Source organism: Ixodes scapularis, unplaced genomic scaffold, assembly GCF_016920785.2.
Source record: "Ixodes scapularis isolate PalLabHiFi unplaced genomic scaffold, ASM1692078v2 PGA_scaffold2__306_contigs__length_199485367, whole genome shotgun sequence".
NCBI classification, from domain to species: Eukaryota; Metazoa; Arthropoda; class Arachnida; order Ixodida; family Ixodidae; genus Ixodes; species Ixodes scapularis.
In genome coordinates, this window is record NW_024609857.1 from 101,888,393 (window position 1) to 101,913,855 (window position 25,463).

At 46.9% G+C, this 25,463-nt stretch overlaps 1 protein-coding gene across 2 annotated transcripts in view; it reads right to left on the reverse strand.

Moving 5' to 3' along the window:
- LOC120845191 (metabotropic glutamate receptor 5) overlaps nt 1–25,463 on the reverse strand; it is a 460,349-nt gene that overhangs the window by 230,917 nt on the left and 203,969 nt on the right. For both annotated transcript variants that reach the window (XM_040503389.2, XM_040503390.2), the window contains exons 2-3: nt 7,115–7,302; nt 5,954–6,262 (exon numbers count right to left, since the gene is read on the reverse strand). In XM_040503389.2, the coding sequence (XP_040359323.1) occupies nt 5,954–6,217 (264 nt within the window). In that variant the 5' untranslated portion in view covers nt 6,218–6,262; nt 7,115–7,302. The remainder of the gene's footprint in view (nt 1–5,953; nt 6,263–7,114; nt 7,303–25,463) is intronic.

The following is a 25,463-nucleotide window of genomic DNA, read 5'->3' on the forward strand; positions in this document are numbered from 1 at the left end:
CGTTTCATCACACAGATGACGCGTCAATGGAAGATGAGAATTGGTGCTTCAATCAGCTAATTTTTTTTCTTCAGTTTCGATGGTGTGAACAAAAGAACTGACCAGTACAGGGCGGCGACCCATAAGCGCCGTGATAAAATTTCCGCCATCAAAATACTTTAGGGTCAAACTTGTGCCAAGAGATCGATTGAACCACGCTTGAAAAAAAAAAACGCTTCCGTAGTCATTTCATCTTATTCGTGAGTCGTGTTCTACTCACGTGTCAAAGGTATATGTCTCACATATCCTGCATTTGGTGGTACCTTCAATTGTTTTCGTCATCAGCGCCAAGAAGGCCGACATTAGTTTGGCACAGATGCCATGCACCAATTAGATTGGATTCGATTTGATTCTTTGGCTTCCCCTTCGGAGCGGATGATCACAGAGCTTTGGATTCTGTATTTGGCCAGTAGTAGCCTATTGGGCAGGAGATCGAACTTTAGGGGGCGCTTTATCGAGGTTGTTGTCCCCACAGCCCGGTGTTTACTAACACAGCATAACAAAGAAATTGAACCTCGTCTTGCACGGCCTGGACACGAGCGCTTCGTTCTGACCAATGCTGGCCTTCGAATCGTCATCTTAGATATCGCTGATCAAAAACAAACAAGAAAATTCGGTTTTTTGGCCCCACAGCTGAAGCGTGCCGCTAGAGCCGTGACTTTCGATCTCCTCCCCAATACCACTTCCCTTTCCGCCGTCTCTTCCGTCTGTGTCTGCAGTTGGGTGACTGACTTGTGCACGCACTATGTGCTTTCCGCCTTCATTGCGTCTCCTGCCACCATACCTCCAGTCACCTTTTCGCCACCTCCACCTTCAAACGAATACCCTCCCGTTGCCCCGTCGGTCGCTCCCTTCTTCATTCTGTCCTTCGGGAGTTTCTTCTTCTTCGCCGCCGCTCCGGAAACACGAGGTGATTGACAAGGTGATCGTCAGAGGCTACGGTGCGATACACTGGCATCGTAGTACCAAGCGCGCCGTCGTATTGTTCGTCAGTCCATAAATCGAACAGGCCCTCTCCTGTCCCTCCGTAAACTTGTCTCTCCAGACCCGAATTCGTAGGGTCCCCATGCGGTCTTCCGCGAGAAGCCCACTACCCCTTGAGTTGTCATAACAGGTATCCTTCTCAACAGCCTTTCTCTTCGTGAGGTACAGTCGACGGGCAGGTATGGTCTCCATTCTGGCTGTCCATATTCTCGTCTTTGGCACCCCCGTGGTTTCTCTGCGGGTTTGACTGTGCACCTGCCTACATCCTCAAGCCAGTCCGTCGGAAATTCATAGCGCTGCGGTAGTTTTCGCACGCGTTGGATCCACTTTGTGCCTCTGTCTTTGTATATTATGTTACGCAGCGTGTGGTGCGCCCAGTTTTCCTACAGCAGTCCGTAGAGATGGCTTTTGTAGCTCGCTTTTGATCCGGCCTCTCTCGCTTGAAATGTAGACCAGCCCAGGTCCCCCTTACCTCCCTGGTTGGGCACTGCTTTTGTGACCGCCATGGCCATCCCTTCCACATCCCTCTGCCGCCTCTCCAGGAACTCCCTTGTTTGGGATAAGAGTACCAGCACACCATTTGCAAAAGTGATACCTGGAAGGAAGACAATCCTCGACAGGGCTCGGATCACCTCGAACCGGTTGAACGTCCAGAAAGATCTTTTTGCCAGGACTTCGTTTCTCCTGAGTTCGGCTGTCCTTTTGTCTTGCTTCTGATCTGAGAGATAATTCCACCATGCGTCAAGGGTCACTTCCAGCTTTTTGGTGGTATCCCACAACTTCAACGTTCCGCTCTGTAAGATCCACAGTTGGTCCAACAGCTGATTATTTTGCTGGTTGAACTGAGGACTGCACACTTGCTGGGGGTGCACTGCAGCTTGAGGCGCAAGCATACCTCTCCATATGTTTCCAGTAGCTCCTAAAGGTCCTCCGGTGAGTCGGCGTGGAGTACTAAGGTCAACGGCATACTTGAGAGCTGGCACTTCCTGTCTTCGCCATGCCCCCTCGACCTTGTATGGGAAGTCGAAGCTTCTTCCTGCCTGCTCCAGAGTTTTCTTGTTTTTTGTTCAGCGGTGTTATGTGTAAGGATAGAAAGCACCCCTGTCTCATGCACCTGTACACCAGCATCTGCTTCGTCTTGTGTCCCTCCCGTTCAACATGTATAAAAATGCCGGAGTGCGGTGCGTGTAGGCGTTTCACATCTTTTTCCGTTCAAACCCAGCTCGTGGAGACTTCCAGATTATACTCTGATCCATTATATCATACGCTTTTGAGATATCCAGGAATGTTGCTTGGAGCTGTCTGTCTTCCTGGGCTGCCACCTCGGTGCATTGTGTGATGTGTGTGATGAGATGAGGATAGTTATCACAATTGTTAGACTGAATCTAAAAAAAAAATCTCATGTACCGGATTTTTTTTTTTAGCTGCCAAAGGCGTTGTTGGTGAGGTTTCGCTGCGGATCCACGCCTGTGCTCGTGGTATTCGTCGCGGCATGGGACGTCGCAGCGTCAAATGATATCATGACGTCACGTTACACCTTGACGTTTGTCGGATAATTTTTTTTTGCTAAATGAAGCGGAAAAATTTTCCCCTCTAAAATTGGCCCGGAAAACTTCTATCTCTAAATTTAGCAAGGAAAACACTTTTTGCATGCGCTTTTCAAGGCGGTAAATTTCGTGGCAAAATATCAACGTGGAACAATTACTCGGACAAATTGAGCGGGAACATTTCTCCCCTAAAATTTGCGTGCGATCTTCTCCGCTAAAGCTAGCGCTAAATGACACTGCGTAAATGAAATAAATGCCTATGTGCTGGATGACTGCCGTAGTCTGTGGGCAGCAGATTTTGCAACGCATCGGCTGTCGCCGCACTTTATTTGCAAAACACGTCGAGAAACGTGGAAGTTTTGTTTCAGCATTTTGAAAGTAAAGTACCAGGAAAACAACAATTGGGTTAGGTTTGTGTCTGGGGAAAAAGAATCTATATTTGAAGGTTCGCGAAACTGAAACAATCTGGGTGTCAGCATAAAGACAGTATTTTCTGTTTGATAGAGCCGAGATTTCTGTTGAGTTTAATTTAGTGTCTTCGAGAGTAAACCAGGCGAGACGAACATGAATCGTCTTATCTTGTCCTCATCCTATAGCATAATTTGTCCAAGTACCTGAAGGCTATAGTGCACGAATTTAGCGTGCAAAAACAAAACATGTCGGTTGGAATTTGCATGCCTAATTTTAGCGTCAAAACAGTACAGTTTTATGGCTCGTGTTCTTGCCTAACAAAGCTGCGGGAAAGTAAAAAGCATTATTATTTTAATATTTTTATTTTAGTGTTTTCAGAACCGTGTTTAGAGTTCCTTTGTTATCTGGGTCATTTCCCTAAATGTTTGATATCTATACGTGCAAAAGAATAAGAACCTAAACCGACCTATTTAAAACAACAGTGAAGTGAAACTAGGCTTCAATCTTGGTAACCGCACACCGTTTAATGAAACAGGAGAAGACTAGCACATGAATATAAGCAGCCAGTAGTGACGCGGTTTTTACTCTGACATTTGTAAAATAAAGAAATAACGTTTTCATTCCTTTCCTGTTTCACGATGTTTGCTCTCTTTTTATCGCGATGCATACGCTGTGCTATAACAGGTCAGCCGAATCCAGCTCACACACTGAATACAAGCACCGCGTCTTTCGGCGTGTGCTCGGTGACACTTCATCTGTGGGCGAATATTCGGGTTCGTATTCGTGTCCAATTAGTGCCACGAAGGAGGGATAAAGCAATGTCAACGCAGAGCATGTGCGATAGGAATTGCCAACCCAGCTGCACGTCTATGGTTAGCAGGACGAGTGGACAAAAGCGTTGGCGACATGCGCGATGGAAAGCGTCGCTGTGGTCGGCCTTCCACGATTGGCCGAATGCTGACTATGACGTTAGCAAACAATTTCTCATTAATGGAAATAAGAGTAATGTAATAACTTCAATCTTGACGATGTTGGCAGCGCTGGCTTCAGAGCGCTATGATTTCCGACATTCACCATGCTCATTTAAAACACCATAGAACAGGTTGTTCGCAAGGTAATGACGTCATGAGAGGGAACCGTAGGAGGGCGCCACCAGAACATCTTGACACTAATACTCGATAGCTTGTTGCGGAGATCTTGCATAATGAGGGTACTGACGCGCTCTAAAGCACAACCTGACCCGATGCACGTGACCTCTCGTTTCGCAGGTGAGACAACGACAAAAAGAAATGTCGGGTTTTCTTCACATTTTCTTGTTCATGCCCTGAAATAAAAACGTGTTCCTATGCTTGGTTTCATGAAGATTTGGAATTTTACAATGTGGTCACTATTGATTAAATGCTGTAAAATAATTTAATTGCCCTCCTAAAGAGACCTACCAAGACAATCATTCACGAATCCTAACCGACTTTGACACGTAATGCCTGTAAACTGTCCTAATTTGAGCGATCGGAATAGACCTTTGAACTTCATTCAGCATCATTGACGTACAACATGTTTCTTTTTTCACTGCTATCCAGGCGAAGCATGTGATTTAACCCGAGCCCACCAAACACTGGAGCAAAACTCGTGCCAAATCGATAAACATATTGCACGCCCAAAAGACGACTGCCTCAGATAATTGGCGCGGCATATCCTAGGCAATAAACACCTTTGTAAAGGTTTGCTTTTAAACTTTGCCGATGAGACGAGGATAGTCGCGCACACCTATAGGTCCAATATCAGTGACTTTACATGTCTGATTACCTAGTGACAAAATTACCAGGCCGCGACGCTGCCGACGAGTTCCCCTTAAAGGTCTGACCACACAAGCGGCGACGGCACTGCCGGTCGGTGCCGCTGGTCGGGCCACATTGGCCACAGTTTGGCCAGCGTGGTATAGTCCCGTGCCACGTCACGCCGGCTCTCGTGTTCTCGAGATTGCCCGCGCGCCTCCGCCGTATTTCCCGCGCTTTAGTCGTCTGCTCTTCGTCTGCTCTTCGTTAAGTTCTACCGTTTCGGCTCCCATCTTTTGCAAATGGTATCAGCGTCGAAAACATACTCGCTGCCTACATGGGAGGTGTCGATGATGACCTGGTAAACAGCGTGAATGGGATCATCCTGGCCTGCTCGTTGATCTTGAGACGTCGCCGCGCTCCGAAGGGAAGGAGGCGCAAATTCTGATCTGGGTCCCGCCGAGCTGGCGCTAGCGAAACACCCAGGGACAGGTTTTGCTGCCCTGGCTGGACGACAGAGATAAAGGCTACTTTCGAGAGCCACCAAACAGACACAATGCAGGCGACATGGAACAGAAACTAAGGAAAAACTTCCGAATTCCTCTCCAATAATTTCCCAGCGGTTGTTCTTATGGTACTTATCTAGGTATAGTCTGGCCGCGCCTGGTCAAACAGAAAGGAGGAATGTCGCACAGTTTCAAGGAACCACGCCATTGGGAAAAACATTGGGGGAAATAGAGATTGCAGAAGAAACGAAATTACGCTACGCTCATTTGAACCGTGAAAGACGCGCGGAGAAGCGGCTTTCGCGTTGCCATGGCATCGCAACATCACTATTTACGCCACCTCCTCTTGACTCCCTTCTTTTGCGGCAAAAAACGGCGAGCCCTCAACCGCGCGCCGGCCGGTTGCCTGGACGGCTCCGAGCTTTGAGCCGCTGAGGACGAAAACTGGTTTTGGACGGCAGCCCGCGGCAGCCATAGGTGGGCGGCAAGCCTCCGCGACGCCAGTGTGGCGGGGCCTTAACCACTCTACCCCAGTCTTGCCTCAGATAAACGTGTTTTTAGCTTAACTAGTTTCCAGATGAACCCTTCTTCGTGAAGCGAATTTACCTGCTACGTTTCTGTTTTGTTTTTCGGACTTCCTGGGTCGCGTTTGGCAAACAGGTTGGACGGTCATTCTTGATGGGTGACTCACCTCTCCGCAGGTGCGCGTCTGGGCGTTCTTGGCGTCGGGCGACTGATGGACGGGGAAGAGGGCGCCGATGATGAAGTCCCCCGGGATGCTGCCGATGTGGCGCTGCGTGGTAACCGGCACGGCGGCGGCGCCGCAACCCCCGTGCCTGCGCTGCATGGCCAGCTGCAGGGCCAGGGCCAGCAGCAGCCGCGTCGAACCTCCGTACCACCAGCGTGCCGGACGGGCCGCTGCTGACGCCGGGGACGCACTACTGCCCGGACGCATCGCAACACCGCCGCCGGGGCCGCCTTATTGTCGTCGCGCAGGGCCCTGCAACAGACGCGACCACATGTCGGCACATTCGATTCCTGGGCTTACATCACAGGACGAATGAATGATTCCTTCACTACACGTTCCCGTTTCGATATGAACGAGGATCGCAAGGGAGTGGGGTCGTCGTGCATTCACAGCGGGGACGCTGCGCTTGGTAGCAGTACAGGAGCGACATATAGTTGCAACCGCGCGTACAAACATTAGCTTTATGCCTCCAACTTTCAGTGGCATTTCACAAGTATCGAATGCAGCGTAGGCACTGCATTCCTTGGTGCTCAAGTTGTGCGAGTGCACGGGTTCTTGCAATTCGTGCACCAAACTGGCGAAACAGCGAGCGCAAGGCAGTTTCTTTTACGCGTTCGGATTGAGACCTGTAAAAATTGAGATACGCCGATAGCCCTAGAGACGAGGTGACACTGCTCATACATCATACAAAAGCGACAGTGTGCAAACACGAGTCACCGCAACATTCGTGGTTCGAATGCCGCGAGCCCAAGTCTTTCCTCGGACTCATTGCCATGCGGCATTCGAAGCACGGATCTCGCGATGACTCGCGTTCGAGTCTGTCTGCAGATTCTATTTTGCATGATGTATACGCGGTGTGAATCCGCCGAATGGCGTAACCGTAAGAATCGTCACTGATGCTCTCACGTAGTTCAATTCCACACTGTCACGTGACAGCGTCAGCGACGGTTGCTATGGTTACGCCGCTCGCCGCCACAACGCAACTCGTTTGTTTTATTCTTTTCTCGCGAGTATTTTATGCTCACAACACGCTATCTAAAATCGCCTTTCTATCCCAGGTAAGGGGTCTATGCATCGTCCGTCTCCTCGACCTTCCCGCCTCACCTGCGGTTTTCCCGTCGGTCAACCGGGTGGTCGCTGCGGTGCCGGTGGCTGCTTCTCTCGGGACACTGCTGGTCGTCACGGAGTTCCTCGTCGCCGGCGTCGCCGTGCGCGCGCCTGGCCTGACCGGAGGCACCAGCCGTCGGCGCGGTCGCGGCACGCGGTCATGGGACGATCGTCCGAGGCGCCGCCTGCATGGAGCACAAGCGAGAACAACGCAGGTTGAGAAAGACACTACGCAGGTATCCGTGCGTTTATCACGCAACACTAGAGTGTCTGGAAACTCGTCTCCGATTGGTGTGTTTAGCGCGTCTCAAGAAGTGGCTCCCCAATTCACGTTGTTGGCGGGCGCGAATCCTGGCGGTGTAGCAGCAGCGGGGGTAGTTGCGGCAGACAGCTGTCCTACGGTAGACACCTGTCCTGCCGCAGGTCGTTCTCTCGCTTGTCGGTCCACGGAAGCTTCAGCAGTCAAGAGTTGGGACTCCGCGACAACAGCCGACACTCGCCTTTGCACCTGTATGTTTTGCCGGAACTTCTAGCGCCGACCGCCAGGATCCGGAAATCCAACAACATCAGATGCTGACTTCAGTAACGTCGTATGTAGCCACTTCGGGATAGGACGCTAAACACACCAGTCGAATACGAGTTCCCGGCACCGTATACCCCAACACAGACAGGGGGATCGGTGGCCGAGTGTGTTGGCCTCAGAGCACCTGGTGCGAAAGCCAAGAAAGAAGAAAACCAAAACACGCAGAGCGAAAGCGTGTGCTGCTGAGCACAACAGGGATCCGGGGCTCCTCAATCCCCACCCCTGCGCTTTTCAATCTGGATGAGCGTCGTACCGGCATGTGGGCGAGCAATTACTCCCGCGTGATTTGCATCGAAGATTCCAGGCTAGCAGTGGGTACTGCACTGACCAAACATCTCATCTACAGCGGAGACAACAGACACCAACTTGGCCTCACTACCTTTGCGCTCTCGACAGAAAAGCACAACTCGATTTTACGCCACAGCGAACTTATATACCAGGGATGTTTGAAACCGCATGGTTCGCCTACGTACGAAACCTTGCCACTTGGTAGCACAAGCTCTCTTGCACCCTTTTTGCACCCTCGTTTGAAAATTGCGGGCGGCCACAGCCGAGACGCGCCCCCAGAAAACTCGAACGTGGTGTGATTTTCCTCCTAGACAATGCGCCTCGTGAGTCGTAACACTTCCCGGCGGGCCTTTTTGCAGCCGATTCGGGAGTATAAGTGTGAACTCTTTCGCACCCATCCAACTCGCGGGATTTGGCCGTGGTCATGCTACTAATTAAGAGTACAAAAGACGGTCGGCAGACAATAGGTAGTTTAAGGGAACCTTTTTTGCAGATCCGATACGGTACGATGAACCGTCGGGTACGAAATGCGCATATGCGAGTCTTCTGCTGTAGCGCATGCGCAGTTCGTACCGGAGGACCCATCGTACCGTATCGGATCTGCAAAAACGGTTCCCTAAAACTCTTTATCGTCTGAATCATGTTTCTTCCTTGCATGATAGTCCTGTCCAGTTTGGTTATACAAAACACTGTCTGCAGAGATCTGTGAAACACAATGGAAGCTAGCGTGCTTTAATTGTACTTGAGGCGTGTCCGAAGATAACTCTGCCATAACGTATGCAGCGAACACTGTGTCTTGTGTACGATGTACGAGCACGGTGACCGCGGCTCCAGATTCTAGTGCGTTTCCTGAACATCTATGACCTCTCAAAGATACTATATCCCCAGTGACGACTTTGTCGTTACCATGGGCGTACCAACCGGGGGGGGGGGCAAGGGGGGCGCGTGCCTTTCCCCCCAGCTTTCGCAGTCGGGGGAAAGGCTTGTGTTTTGCCCCCCCACCTCCCCGCCCCCTCCACCCCCTTAAACAGCCGTCCCTGGGCAGGGCAAACACTGGCCGGCGGCGCCCAAGGGATACCAAGGGCACCGCTCCCCGGCTCTGGGGGGCGGGGGGGGGGCGGGGGGGGGGGGGGGGGGGGAGGGGGGGAGGGGGGGGGTCTGGTTTGCCCCCTCATTCAAAAACAAGTTGGTACGCCACTGTTCGTGGAATCTGTGCGTGAGTGGTATGAGGACCAAGACAAAACTTTTTGTTTCGTGACTGCCTGGAGCTGATCTGGTTGGTATGACATGATTCTGAAGGTTTCCAGCTGAACGTAGAGGGAACAAACCAAGGAGTGGAGAAAAAGAGACACACACTGCTGGTGTGTGTCTCTCTCCGCGGGTTAGCAGCACTAGAACACCGCTGGGTAAAGTGCGCTACACTCAAAGGGTACCACGTAAAGAAGTCCTAAGGTGCAATTTGTCGCGAGACACATTTTGTTTACAGGAATGCACACAACTTCTCAAGGATTACCTCGTAGTTAATGATAGGTTCAAGTGCGACCGGTGACAGCCTTCAAGACTATTGTTAAAGGGATCGTTCACTGTTCTTTGTCGCTAGTGATTAGCTCGTTGTGACATCGCAGGCTTTTCCGCGTGACGCCTCGTGTTGCCCAGGGGCGTTGGGCAGCGGTGGATTGTTTTTCTTTTTTGCTGTTGAAGAGGTTTATGGCCCCGATCGGTTCAAACCCGAACAATCACGGCGAAGCTTATGACCATACTCCGGTAGATCATTGTTTTCTTGTTTGCGTCATTAGGGGAAAGGGAGGGAGGCATCATTTTGGTATTACAGAAAGTAGAAAAGTAAAAAACAACTATGAGTCTTGTAGATGTACTTTTTGAACACACCGGTGCGCGTAAAACGAAAACCGATCCATGTTTCATGCATTGGGAAGATGGAGTGTTCGTTATGACAACTCAACTATGTTTCGCGGTAAAGGTTAATTCCAACATTCGCGTCGGTTGCACACTGCAACCTTATTAGGTTAAATATTCCCTCACAATGTTACCTCTTTGTTTCTGGTTTCACTCTCGTGCCCAACAGCAAAGGAGAAGGGAGTTGAGTTTTCTTTTCATTCATACATTAAAGTATCAACTGTAGATTTAAACACTCCTGATGGTGACGATTTATGTTAAGCAACCTTCCCAACTCCAGACCAACACTCAGTGGAAATGGGTGTTCGACCATGAATGCGGAGCATAAATAACTGTTTAACTGCGAAGAAAACACGAGAAGGGAATTTCCAAATAGTTCTCCTACCCTGACCGGGAGGCCAGAGGCCGGGGTTATACGAAACCCTTTTATACAAGCTGTTAGTATTCAACCAACTCTCCTAGCCGCATCTTTTAGCAAACCCCCCCCCCCCCCCCCCCCCCCCCCCCCCAAGTCGTTCACACGTCCCACGAGGACGAATACGCGCGCCATTTTTTTTAACGTTGCTTTTTTATTTATTTCTTATAGTAGAGTGCGGGATTTGTTAGGTCGTTTTCCAGTGCTGGGCGACGGAGGCCGTGATTTGTGCAAACACTTGTTTTATTGTTGTTGTTTTTATTCTTGAAGCTTTTGTGTTTGGTTATAGCATGTTTCCTACTCTCCTAGCCTCAACAGTTTCCTCACGCTTTCTTCTTCTTTCTTTTTTTTAGGTTATTCAAACTTTGGAGTTGCCAAAAAAGCATTGTTTATCACGCTGCCTACACACAGCAGGCAAAGAGCTCTCCGTCGAAGTGCTTGCAGTCTGTCTCGGAAAACTGCGCCATAAATCTTCCTCGAGTGCTCCTGGAATACAGTTGCCGCCGTTCCCTAGTGAGAGACGGGCGCCCGACGCGTACACTCCACGTCTTTAAAGCAGGATACGGAAGCATCTATCTGACTCGCAATGTATTGCCAGACACCTCCACCAGAATGGTTTCACCCAGTCGGCTCGGGCGCGTTAAAGCAAACCGAACTTTATGTATATGCACCAGTGTGCTTTTGAAGCCCAGAGCTGAGAGCTTGTCTGTATCATTAGCGAGTTTTCAAGTAGCGTAGGCAAGGAACTGGCTTCATTGCCATGCGCATACGCCAAGCTTTGCAAGCAGCGAAAGTGTGCAGGCGAGCTGGTTAGGACACATGATAAGCTAAATCCTGAGGCAAGGAGACGTCGCTACTTCCTTGCGTACGCGAAGCTTTTGGGTGCACTGTTCTAAAACTCGCTATTAGGTTGTCTCAGACGTAGGCGATATTCAACGGCATTAAGCAAACGATAATATATCTTTCCGCGTTCAATGTGGACTGATGTTCAAGTCAAATAATATGATGGACGTTTGGCAGCGAAACGTAATTCAGCCTAGAAATTGCGTAGTAAGTCACCGTCGGGCCAGGTAAATGTGCGACGTATGGTGCAACAGTTAACCAGAATTCTTCAATGATGTGACGTTTGTGTCGCAATTGGAGGCCGTGGAAAATAGCCTCGCTCTTTCTGATGGGGAAATTGATCCGGAGCAACTTAAAAGCCTTCTTCTTTCGAGCCTTTAGTTCAGTTAACGTTAACTCGTGATTGCGTGTGCGTCAAAATATAAAACATAAAGCGAGTCCGAACTTCTCTAAATTCATAAACAGATAGCACTAGCACAAGGTGCCTGCAGTGCAAGCTTTTGGTTTTTAACATGTAAAACTCCGGTGCGTGAGGCAGTAGAGACTATGAAAGAAAATATATATATTGATCTAAGAAGCCTTAATATTCAGGCTTTTCTAAGTTTACGTGCGAAACGGCAGCCTCATTATGTTTCAGTGGAAAGAGAACTGAAGGGTGTGGCACCATTTGCTTTGGTGTGTGTGCGGGCATTAAACGCATTTTCAATTGTTTATTTTAATCAGAATACACACTCACCTTCAAAACTAGGATGGCAAAAAATCAAGTAAACGAATGACACAAATTTAATTTATTTGAGTCATAATAGAAGTTATCGGGAAATAATTTATATTTCCCCGACACGGGAAAACAAAGCGAAAAATGCAATTCTTAAAACGAATGCATTCCCAGAAAATAAAAATGTATTCTCAACCGTAATCTGTCTCACTGGCGCACGCAAACCACACGCGCATGTGCACGCCACATGGTGCAAATTCCATGCACCCACATAGCATAAAAATCTTAAAGAGACGCTGCAATGATTTTTCTTCTTTGCATAAATACCGCCTTACAACAGATCCTTGACGTTAATGACCTGTGAAAAACCCCTTTGTTTTTCATCACACGCAAACAAAATCGCAAAAAAAAAAATTAAAAAAAAAGCCCCGTTTACTCGCAGCCGGAGCAAGCAAAGAGGTGATCTGGAGCCGATCTTATGCCGCCAATGTTGACCATAGCGCCGCACTAGTGTTGGCAAGGCACAGGACACGCACCGAGTTTCAGGCATTGTTATAATAATATTAATAATCATAATAATAAATTTTTATTCAACATTGCATATAACCACTTCAGTGTCGGGTCTGGTCAAAGCAGCAGAGGCTTGTGGGACCAGATCCAGCATTTGGTGTGGCAGACCGGATATTCGCACGGACTCACATCACGTGCACAGAAAAACAAAACAACACACACACACATTTCAATGTTTCATTGGAGTACATCAGAGTATAATAATAATAATAATAATAATAATAATAATAAAAATAATAATAATAATAATAATAATAATAATAATAATAATCTTTATTGCCATCCCTAGTACAATGGTTCTAAAGGGTCCGTCAAAACCTGTAAAGGCTTCCGTGACGGAAACTCGGCCAGTCGCAAAGGTAGGCTATAAATATATGAACAATATCAAAGACATAATACACACGCAAAAAAACAATTTGAGAGCTTTTACAAACCCAGAAAAGGAAAAAAAAGAATTGAAAGTGTTTCAGAAGAAAAAGTTCGAAGCCCTGTTTTAAGTCCTTCTTAAATAATAATAATTATTATAAATTGCTTTATTTTGCTCGTTCCCACAAGCAAACTCTCGGTTTACAGCGTGGTGCACAAAACATACATGGATTAAAACCTAAAAAAAAACTGAAAACAACGAAGTTAAATCAATAAAAGTCATGCAACATTATCATATTACAAAAATTGATTGTTGATTAGTTCGCAGTCATCCAATCTCGAAGATTTAACATAAACTCATGAGTTGATGAAGAGATGTCGAGGTTAAATTTTTGTGAATCATAAGCAATTTGCATCCTTGACAATGGGATCGCAGCGGACAAGCAAGACGGATAAAAAGTTGAAATGTTTCAAATCGGGCGAGAGGAAACATGAAACTCAAAAGTTTGTAATAAAGACACCGAATTTACCCTGCCATGAACAACTTTGTGAAGGAATATAATGGTACGGCTACTTTCGTTTTTGCAGAGATTGGACACGGGCATAGCCTCCTATATACTGACAAAGCCTGGCAGATCGCCACGAGAAGCGGCCGCCGAAACGGAAAAGGTGGAGCGGCAGACAATGGATGAAAGGAGAGCCACGTGACTGGCGCCTCGCTGAGGCGAGACGCCGAAACACACCTCTTCCGAGCGAACAAGTGTGTTTCGGGTCCTCGCCGTTGCAAAAGCTGTGCGCTGACGTCCAGCTTCCCCGAGAAATGGATCTTTGATACTTTTTGTCACGAGATGTCGGCGCTCCAAATCTGCGTTTGGGCACTCTATGGCTCCGTCTTCGAACTGCCAGGCTTTGTGGGTATAGAGAAGGCTATGACACGGACCCGAAGGCTTCTTGAGCTATCAATTATCACGAGCCCAAATTGAGTGTCCACGCCATGCTCGGGTCCAATCTATGAGCCGCATTCCAATATCGTCACTGGGCGGTACTGCGACCACCCAGCTAGGGCATCAAGTGTTGCGAAGGAGAGACTAAACGAAAACACTCGCTTTTGTCCTTAAACTTACGCCGCAACAAGAGAGTTTCTCGGCCAGTGGCGTTGCGTGCGACTATCTTTGAGTCCCAGTAGTGCCAGTAAGCTCGTGTAAAGTGAAAAACATTCCAATCGAATGTCGTGGCACTGCCCCTTTAAGATTACCACCGCAAACACCTATATGAAAGCGCGTGAATTGAGACGATATAAATTAGAGAAACTGGTAAATCATCTTTTCAATCCTAAATACTAAAAACGTGATTTATAATTTAGTCTCGCAATGAATGCGAGAGTCAAATAAAATTGCGGAGAACCGTTAGTTTATTACACGACGTTGTTCGCTCCTGCGTTCATAAGATTTCTCGGAACCTTTCGAATTACCTAATAATGAGTCAATATTATTCTAGCTCACGACACTATCAGTGGAACTCAAATTTTTGAATTGTTGTCTTCGTTTGAGAGCTGACTGGAGGTAACATTGCATAATAGTACAGCGACAATAACGTTTTTAGACCACCGTTTTTGGCTCTCTCTTCTTTTTTAAGTTGCGTGGGAATGTTATAAAAACCTGTTAAACTTGGTGGCGTTGAGAATGCTATTACGATATACACGTTTAAAGGCCTGTTCACACATGCAGCGGAGCGCTACAAGCATAGCGCTGACCTCGCGCTAAGCACGTGCCGACGGGAGCGTTCACCAGCTTTGTATCGCACCGTCAAAACTGTTGCTCGTGGTAGACGATAAGTAGCTGACGGCACGTGAGCAGCGCTTCATTAGCGCTTCGCTGCATGTGAGAACCGGCCTTTACTAGCATGTACCCACACGCGTCAGATAATAAACGAACAAATACCTTAATGTCACTATCGTAAACAGTGTTCTAAAAACAAAAAAGTAAAATACAAGGTAGTTAATGCTTTCAACTTATTTATTTATTTATTTACGAGGTACTGCAGGTTAGTAATCCGGCCCAAGCAGGAGTGGATATGGTTTCTCTTCACGTGATACCCAGAATTTATACATAAATAAGGAGGGACAATTAAAAACAAATAAACCGATAAAAACCAATTACACTTCAAAAAGGTGTTCAATTTATCGTAGAATATTGTCGGAGGTAAAAATATGGGGAGGCAAGGAGTTCCAATTTGTTCCACTTCTGGGGAAAAATAAGTATTTCAAATCGTTTGTGCAAACAAATATGGGAGTTATTTTTCGTGTATGGTCATGTCTAGTCTGTCTAGTAGATGATGGCTGAATGTAGGATGAAGACTCAAGGCGAAGCTTGTGATACCAAAGCTGAAAAATGAATTTTAATCTAGCTAGCTTTCTGCGAGATGCGAGGGGAATGATGTTGTTAGTTCTAATTAATTCGGTAGGATAGTCATGCCGGCGGTAACGATTATAGTATATAAAACGAACTGCGAGTATCTGGGCCTGCTCAAGCCTGTTAATGTCTTTCTTCCCAAAAAGGATCCCAGACAGTGCAAGCGCACCCCAACCGAAACCTTATTAGTGTGTTATAGACCAGAAGTTTGACATGAGAGGGTACGTATCTAAGCTTGTGCCTCACTAGGCCTGGTTTACGACGTGCAGATGCAGAGATTCGTTCAATGTGCGAGGACCAAAAGAGGTTGTTAGTAATCGTAACGACGAGGTACTTAAAACTGTCTGTTTGAGAAATGAAAACACATGGGGGGCACTTTTTGTTGGGGATACGCATAAACACAGATTTGTCTTAAAGGGACCATGAAACGATTTTGAAATCGAATTTCATCCACCGCAAGTCGTAAAAGGTGCAAAATAAAACACAAGAACGCAAAAATAGGGAGCCAAAAAAATTCTTCGCTATAGAGCTTTTAAAAGAAAACCGGACTCTTTTGCGCCTTCTTTCCTTCGAAAGCATCAGATGCTTTCGAAGATGCATCCGCGGAATCGCTGCACGTCAGCCGAATCCACGTCGCCTATTGGGTAAGAGCCTACCTCACCAGCTCCGCGATCATAAACAATAAATAGCCGGCGAATGTTTCCTAAAAGTTTTGTTAAATAATATTCAGACCCACATTTTGTAGCATAATTAGAGATGTGACGAAAATTGCCAAATTTGATAATGCTGAGAGCCAAGAGCCATCTATCGTGTGGTAAACGAAGCAACTACAGTAAGGCCGACAGCGTCGTTCAGTTACTCGGCCGCGACAACCAACGAACGTTTATTTTTCTACGTGTTCTTCTCGCGCGTCCCCACTTCAAGCAGCAAGAAAAAAGTACTTGAGACCAGACATGTACAAATTACTCAAAAAGGGTAGTTAAGTTACTGAGTATCGACGCCAAAAGTAATTACAGCAGAGTAGAAATTACTGATTTGTAATAGTAATTGAGTAAACTACTAACTACTGTAAGAAAGTAGCGAGTTACTTCGAAGTTACTTTCCAAGTTATTTTTTATATTTTCGTGGTAGCAAAATGAACAGCAGTTTTGATGCGTGAAAAACCCAGCGAGCCTAAAATAAATGCAGTCATTTTATGGCTTGCGTTTTCACCAAAATAGCTTATTCACTCGCAAACTCTCAAAGTTCTTGATGAGAGAGTTTTCCCCTTTTCCTTTTAAAGACGTCCCCACCCAAGTTAAAAAAGCGTTCCACCGACACGCTGGATATGGAGCGGCAGCGTGGAATTTGAGAAACAGGCTGTGCAAGGTCGGGTAAGCGAGTGTCGGCATCTTAGGTGTCCATGACGAAACATCCGCTGGATAACAAAATCTCTACTTTTTTTTTTTTTTCTTTGGCAAGTTGAGATTGTTATGACTTGCCCCTTTTTATTCCCACGACGTTCGGAGAGTACGCTAAGCGAGTGCACCTGATCGTCAAGGGTTCAAGTCTCGCGCCACAACGATGAGATCATCCGGACAACTGCGCGTCTCATTACAGTGCTAGTGCTGAGCTACTGAAGAAAAAAAAATTGCTTTGGTTTAACAGAAGATGAAACGAAGTATACTTGAACGCTGACGCCGGGTCCAACAAAAGGATCTCCCAAGGGTGACTCGCAATCCTCGCCGGCAACTGCGGTATCCTGACGCGCCTAAAACGCCTGACAAGTAAATCGTTTTTAAGAAAGAGGAGGTCTCCCTGGCGTGGAAAGTCGGAAGGACGCGTAGTTGAACTACGTGAACAAGCATGGTCGCTCGTACAGTTGCAGCTGGAAGCGCGAACGTGCACCCATGAACGGATTATCCGTGTCTGCGTTTTCGGGAGAGTCCTGCTTTGCAAGGGAGTATGCGCTGACGACGAGGCGAGCATGGGAACAGGCGCCCAGCTGCAAGGTCATATTAGTGGCGTCTCCCGTGGAAACCCCATACCGCAGACAACATGAGAACAACAACAACCCTTGGAGTGTCCCCGTCTTTCACGGTTCCAGCTGCAGGCGCGGCGCCTGCGTGCATTACCGGATTAAGTCAATACCCAATCAAGGCTTGTTAAGCATCTCTGCCTGCGTTTGTGCGCGCCAGTATTATGTTTTGGCTGCTCGTCGCCACCTTGGCCCAAGGACGCCTGCGATGCAGTTTCTACGGCTGCCAAGAATAAGTGCGTCGGAACAGAATGGGAGGGGGCCCCTTGTTTTGGGATGCGCCTTCATCTGCCGGCGTGTTATTTATTTCTGCGCTCAAACGTTTGTGACTAGCAAAATTAACACTAGATTTCGGAAGTAGTTAGTAATTTGTGTAGAAGTTGCCTGAAAAAAGTAGTTAAATTCAACTACTAATTACCCAAATAAAGTTGTAATTGAAAGTTACCAAGTTACTCGGAAAAGTAGTTAAACTACAGTAGTTTGAGTAGAGTAGTTGAACTACGTCCAAGTCTGCTTGAAACAGACCACGGCGAACAAGAACGCTGGATCCACAAACACCCGAGAAAAGCTACAACGGCGACGAATCTACCCACGCCGACCAAGCGAGCTCGGCAGATAGGCCAAGCAGGCACTCCGACTCGGCGCAGCGTTGCTTCAACGGTACTTGGCTAAGACCGTCTACCCACGAGCGGCTGGCGTGCTGAATGGAATATGCCCGCGCGACCCTCGTGGACCCTTCCCGTATGATAGTTTGATCGCTGACCTCAATTTTAGATTAAGAGGTGAGGTCAATCTCTTCCCCTTGTTTTCCGAGGCAGTGTTGACGAACACTCGCAGAAAAGGAACTCTCGTCGATTCCATCTTGTTTTGTGTGATATAGAGCTCAAATAAACGCCGTATGGATTACCCTCGTAAAACGGTATGTACACTGTGTTATTGGTATGCCATTTTTATTCTGACAGACTGCACGTCACTGTCGAGCTATAACAGTTCGTGGGAGCAACGTGCAATGCCGGTCCAACCTTCCATTGCCGAGTGTCATGTCAGTATCGACTTGCAATCGTAAAAGATCGGTCCCGAAGCGCTTACCAACAGCGCGAATACAGCACTTCCATCAAACGCGCGCGTCCGCTCCGAGTGTGAACAGGTATTTACGTGGCTCTTGCTGACACTGTCGTAGTTTAAACGTATCTTTTTTAACGTCGGCTCGCTCCTGCGTCTCTGCAACCGCGAGAAACGCCGCGGCAATTTGTTTTCATCTACGTCGCTTTGCAAACGACTGACACGGGCCGCCTTTTACCAACAATAACAGTTGGGTTGACTTGTGGAGTCTTCACCGGAGGACTCGCCGTACTTCCCAACAGGCATGCCGGTGTATGGGACTTGTCTCATGCTGTCGCTGTAGCGCAACATATATCATTGAATTTCACTCAGCTGCGATGTGTCCATGGCTATCGTGGCGATGAGAGGTGCCGATTCAGAAAATACGTCGGTGCCATCAGCTCAGTAAAACCTAGCGGCGCACCCCCAAATCGCCGCCGCTAACGCTCCCATTCTCCTACTGCTGAGAGAACTTCCGGTTACTGTCCCGGAGTGCGTCACGACCGTCAAAATTACGCCGCAGCTTGTTTTGCGGTCAGTTGGAGAGAAAGAAAAGGTCGTAATTTCATTAATTTTTTTGTGTAAAAGTTAATAACCCGAGACGAAAACGGATGCCTGTTCGGCATTCAGTGAACGTTGAAGGCCTAATGTAAAAGTTATCTGGGCAAAAGGAAAAAGGTCATTTCATGGTCCCTGTTTCATTTTTCAGAGATCGCACCAGTTATAAATTGCATTTACACACTCATTCAGCACAACCTGGTCGTGAATAAAGGTAATCTCCTTGAAGACTAAGCAGTCATCTGCAAATACACGAATACTCACGCTCTCGTCGATGCATAAGTTTAAATCAATAATATAAATTGAGAAAAGTAGCGGACCAAGGACACTTCCTTGCGGGACATCAAAATTTACAGAAAGTGGATCTGAATAATGACCGTCTACATCCACAAATTGTATGCGCATTTCTAGATATAAGGAAATTCATTTTACAACCGTACTCGGAAAGCCCACTTCGTTAAGCTTGAATGAAAGACCGGAATCAGAGACCCTATCAAACGCTTTGCTCATGTCTAGAAAGATTACGTCGATTTGGCCGGGTTTAATAACTATTGAAGCCAAAGAATAAATAGTACAAATAAGTTGTGTGGTAGTTGAAAAGCCTTTGCAGAAGACATGCTGAAAAGGCGAGATGATGCCATGCTTGACTAAAAATTCACTCATGTAATTCGAAATAAAACGTCCTAAGAGCTTACGCGATTTGTTAGTGAGCGATATGGGACGGTAATTAGTTAACAGTGAAGAATCTCCTTTTTTTTAAGAAAACAGGTACAACCCGTTCAATATGCCAATCTGGGAACAGCACCACATGAAAATTAGGAACGAAAAATGACAACAAGAAACCTACTTAGTGATTCAGCGTAACGACGAAGGAAGGCGTTCGGAGTGTTATCAGAGCCACATGATGTTTTCGGCTTCAGATTAAGCAACATGGAAAAAATGCCTTCAAATGTTATGAACTCCGGACTAATTTCGGTTGAATTGTCGAAGGAAGTTTGTCGCGGGCTGGGATGTGAAAACACAGATTGAAAGAACAGATTAAATCCAATGGCTATTTTCTGCTTGTCGTAGGAACACAAAAAACAAAGAGGAAGAGAAATTCTCCCCAAACCATGACTTCAAATAAATTACTCAATATTCATCCCCTTGTCTTCGTAAAAAGTAGCGCTTTGTAGAATAAATGATTTGGTGTGTTAAAAAAAGACTAATCTTCATTTCTAGTAAAAATTCTGTACTGCACTCATGGAGTTTAAACTAAAGCCTATCCACTACACAGAACCGTTTACGAGTAACACGTCACTGGACCTGTAGTGTACTACTTTCTTATATTTATCTATCATTAAATTCTTAGATTACCTTCTTGCCTTTAAAATTGCAGGTTCCGTTTGTAATGACCCTCTCCCCCCCCCCCTTTTTTTTTTTTTTTAGTCAATCTATTCCATTTGTGTTTTCCCAGAGTTACTGCGCGTATCTTTGGTTCCCATTGAAATAAGGATCAAATTTAAAAAAGAATAAAAACTGCATCGTGCAAGCATGAACGTTCAAAAACTATATAAAAAGTCCCAGAAGAATGACGAAACAAAGGTTCAGGAAGGTAGTTCCAAAGGGTTTTAATGCTAGAGTCCCATCACTGAGTCATCGCGTCTCTAACACCAAGTGCATTAGGAATTCCTACGAGACCCGGGCATAATTAATTGGCGTGGATGGAGCGAATCTATGGCAAACAAAGGGAATGCATGAATTCGCAATGCCCGACTCCCTGTGTCAACTGTTGCGACGAGGTGGCATTAATAATTTTGGCTCGTTTCCGAGCTCGGATTAGGCCGATGGGACGACGGCAGAGGCATTCGCGTCGGCCATCTCTCTCGGGACACGTTTTACCCTGAGGCTGCGTGCGTGTGTGGTATTTAGAGCCAGCATACAGACAACACGATCAAAGATCTTGTCTTGCGCCATTGGTCCTTTGGCCAGACGTAGAATTACAGAGGTTCAATTTTGACATAATAAACATGCAGCAATGGGGAAAAAAAAGCTCGAAGAAATGCGTTAAAGTGTCCATGATTATTTACGATGGCCGGTTCCTTTTTATTCAATTATCCCACGTAATAACATTTCTCAGTAGGTTACCAATGCTTTAGAGCATGAGATGCTTTTTTACGCAACACCCCGAATCCCAGAACTTTGTCCGTCCTTCCGAGCATTTCCCGCTAAATTGAGCGGTGAAAGTGATATCGCGTGCTCTATTCACACATTCAGTTTTCCCGGTTAATTTAGCGGGGAAATTGTTGTCACGTCACGTGATTTCACGGAACCTACCGACTAATTAAGTTTCCACGCTAAATTGAGCGATAAAAATGAGGTCACGTCATCGGAACACCAACCCTGTTTCCCCGCTAAATTTAGTGGAGAAATTGATGTCACGTGACCTGACTTCACATGAAGAATACACCGATTTAGTTTCCCAGCTAAGTTTAGCGGGAAGATTGACGTCACGTGTCCCGACATCACCTGACCTATACTTTTACGTATGCACTGATGCTACGTGACCTATTCTATACAAGACTGTGTATAGTCTTATAAATTTCTAGTTATCTAGGTGGTCATCACACCTCTGTTCAGGTTGATAATATAGTTACTGCAACGAGTTTGTTCCGCAATCTGAGGTGCCTCAGGGGCCACGTTTGTTTCAATTGTATTTATGATATTGCTTCCTGTGTTAGTGATGCAAAATTATTATCTTTGCTGATGGTGTTAAGCTGTTTCTAAGTGTAAAGTCCCTGTTGGATTGCACTCGTCTTCAAGCTGATATGGAACATGTTTCGAATCGGTGCGTCAAAGACTGCTTGACGCTTAGTCCTCAGAAACCTAAACACACTTCGCAATTTAGAACGCGTGAGTTCATTTGTTTTTTTCCTACAACCTTGAGGCCGCCTCGATTCCCAGCGTATCTGTCATCAGGGATCTCGGTGTTTCTATTGATAGTGCATTGGTTTTCAGTGCACACGCTCCAAAACCGGTTATGCTGTGCTCAGAGTGCTAGGCACAATTTCTCAATTATGTGGCCAGTTTTCATCGCTTTTTTTTGTGTGTTGCATTTGTTCAAGTCACTAGTTAGATCACTGTTGAAATTCGGCTCGGTCATCTGAAATTCGTTATCTATATCACAGGCAACTGCAATCGAAAACGTGCAGAAACGAATGATAAGAACAGTATTTGACGGCTATACTCGAAAAGGGTGTTTTTATCATTATGAAACATCCTTAGGCAATTTGCGTTACATATATGGTTGCCGCGAGGAGGCAGTTTAGATATTTTATATTTATTCAGAAAATCGTCTGATGGATCTATTACTGTACATAGACTTCCATGTTCCATCAAGGGTCAGTCGAAATTTATCTACGTTTTATCCATCTTGCATGCCCCCTGTATCCACTTTGTAGCGGATTCAGTTGGCCCCCAAGAAGAAACAGCATCTGGATATTTGCACATGCCTTAGGGATTTTAACTTGCTTGTTCGCGAATGAATGTCTAGCGTATAACTATGGCAAGAAGATTTGTGTTGTGTTGTGCTTTAGCAATCTATGGCTGTTCTTACTATGCGGAGGGCAAGTTCGTCTGCTTCTTGCGCAGGGGGTAGCGGTGACGTCAGAACGCCGAGCCCTGGTTGGCTGATCGCGACCCCCTATCTGAGCGTCGTCTGCTCCTTTGCAACGTCGTCTGCTCCTTTGCAACGTCGTCTGCTCGCAACGTCGTCTGCGTCTGTCTTACCTTTCCTGAGACTTTCGGAAGCGCAGAGGCCAGATTCAGGAAACGATCTTACGCCAAAAATGTGCGTAAGACAAAACTTCAGAACAAATTCGTATTACCGAAACGAAATTTTCGCAAGTTTTGCGCAGGTTACGACGAAATCCCACGGCAGCTCCGAAGCTGTCTTACGCAGCCCTTACGATCAAATCAGCATGGCCGACAGCGTCGCGGTCGCGACGACCCCACGGACGTTTATTTTTCTACCTGCGCTTCTGACGCGTCCCGACTACAAGCAGCAAGAAAAAATTAAGAAGTACTTGAAACAGACCACGACGAACAAAAACGCTGGACCCACAAACACCCGGAAAAAGCTCCAACGGCCACGATTCCACCGAACGCGACCAAACGAGCTGGGCAGTTAGGCCTAGCAGGCACTCCGCGACTCGGCGACCGTCTGCCCACGACCGGCTGGCGTGCTGAATGGAATATGCCCGCGCGACCCTTGTGAACCCTTCCCGTATTATACTTTGATCGCTGACCTCAATTTTAGATTAAGAGGTCAATATCTTCCTCATGTTATCTCCTTGCTTCCCGAGGCAACGGTGACTCTCGCCGGTATAAAGTGGTGAATCTCCGACAGACGCAGGAAAGGTAAAGCAGCCATCGCTTTGACTAACAGACGTAAAGCAGACGACGTTAGCTGCGCCAACCCGCCGACGCCGTTAAAGAGTGAGGGGTCTCGCCGCACACGAATGGAGGGAAAAAGTATTTGGGAGGGAACTTGCGGACACTAACACGCTCACTCTTGGTTCTAAACAACCAAACCTCGGCGCCTAGGGACACCTCGCCAGTGGGTCCTTTGACTTCCTTCCTTGATGCGCGTCTGCTAGTTGTTAGACAAAAACAACGTACCGCTCGAGTTATTTCGTCTCCCCTCCCTCAAAGGCGAAGTCGAGTGCGCTCCGAAAGTTGCAGGAAAGGTAAGACAGACGCAGACGATGTTGCGAGCAGACGGCGTTGCAAAGGAGCAGGCGACGCTGAGGTAGGGGGTCGCGATCAGCCAATCAGGGCTCGGCGTTCTGACGTCACCGCTACTTCCTTTCTCATGCGCAGAAGAAGAAAATAAGCCCACTTGCGAGGCGTATATTACGTGCACCACTGTGAAGACTGAGAAGTTGTTTGAGGGCCCAAAAAATACAGATTTATTTATTTATTTATAAAACTATCGTTTCTTAATTACTGAACTTTATGCATTATAGGACATTCATTGAAAGTAAAAGTTGCTACCAACTTCTTTTTTTTTTTTTTAACTTGATTTCGTTTTGGAATAGATTAAAAAAGGGGTTCAATGAAAGTTTGTTCTAAATCGAATTATTACCAGTAGAAATAAAATTTAAAAAAAAATCTAGACGCAGGTGAGTACACCGTGTTAAGTCGCTTGATTCTATATAGTTCAAACTATGCTGTGTTTATTCATTTGCAATTGGTGTCCTTGCCTATGTACGTCCGGCACGCGTTTCTCTCGGATTTTTCGATAACAACAGGTCCTCCTCAGCTGAACCGGCTTGTCTCACACGCACGCTCCAGAAAACCTCCGGTGGTTTCATTCGACTCGCACTCTCGCACCCCCGCCATTCACGGTATCGGTCGGAAAAGGCAAACCCAAAGAACAAAAGCTTCGACGGAGCATTAGCGAACCAAGGCCGCGAAGCTCCGAAAAAACAATTAGGCGGGGCAAAGTCGATAAACGCTCCGACTAGGTTCGATCGCCCAAAGCGCGCGCATTCTCATCGACCCGGAACGTCAGAAGCCTAGAACGCAACAACGCTGACCTCAAAGCTCTCTCTCTCGGGATGTTGTCGTTTCTCCCCTGATCACCGCTTCACGTATATACTAAAACAAATGACGGCGTTCCCTTTCACCGGATAAACAAATGATGAAGACGTTACGGGATAGGTGTCAAAACCATTTGATCTCATCGCACATATCTCGCTCGTACCGCGACCGCGCTGCGATTCAACCCTTTCCCGCCTCCCTCCGATCAACAACAAGGTTGTCAGATGAGCCGATAACAGTGTCTACGTTTCACATCGCCGTCCAAACTCGGCCAAATACCGGGAATACCGCACGCTTCCCCGGCGTCACCAGTTCCGACCCCTGCCCGTGCAGCGCCCTCGTATAAAAGAGCGACACGACGACGACACGAACGTATCCCCCTCTACATTTCCTTCAACCTCTTTCATTTCTTTTTCCCTCCGCTCTCGCTCTTTCTCTGGTTTCCTTCCCACGTTCTTATCTCTGCTTTGCGGCCACGACGTCGGCCGAATTAATAACATCGTCGTCAACGGCCACAATTTCGTTGTAGGCAGTCAGCTACGTTTCGGGAAATGAGCAAAAAAAAATAAAAAGGGAAGGGTTAGGGAGAAACTGTTTTTTGGGTGGGGGGAAGCTGGGGAAGGCACAATCCGAGCGGTGCCATGTATTTCGTGGAAGGTCGCTTGGCGGGAATCGTTTCGCGTGGCGCCACCTTTTCTTGTCGATGGAGTGAGCGAAAAAGCGCGGGTGGGGATTGATGAGCGGGCCAATGGTACACGGGCGGACAAGCGAGCTCGTAAACAAGCCTCTTCTTATACGCTTTTTTTTTTTGTTTTGTTTTGCTTTTGTTTTTGCTTCCGAAGACTGGACGGGACGGTTCGTGTCGTCAAGTTATTGCGTCTTCCTCGTATATCTTTTATGTATACGACGAGCGCACGCGGAATATATATTGGTAGTAATTTACTATTTTCATTTTAATCTCGACGGGGTTAAGGAAGGGAGA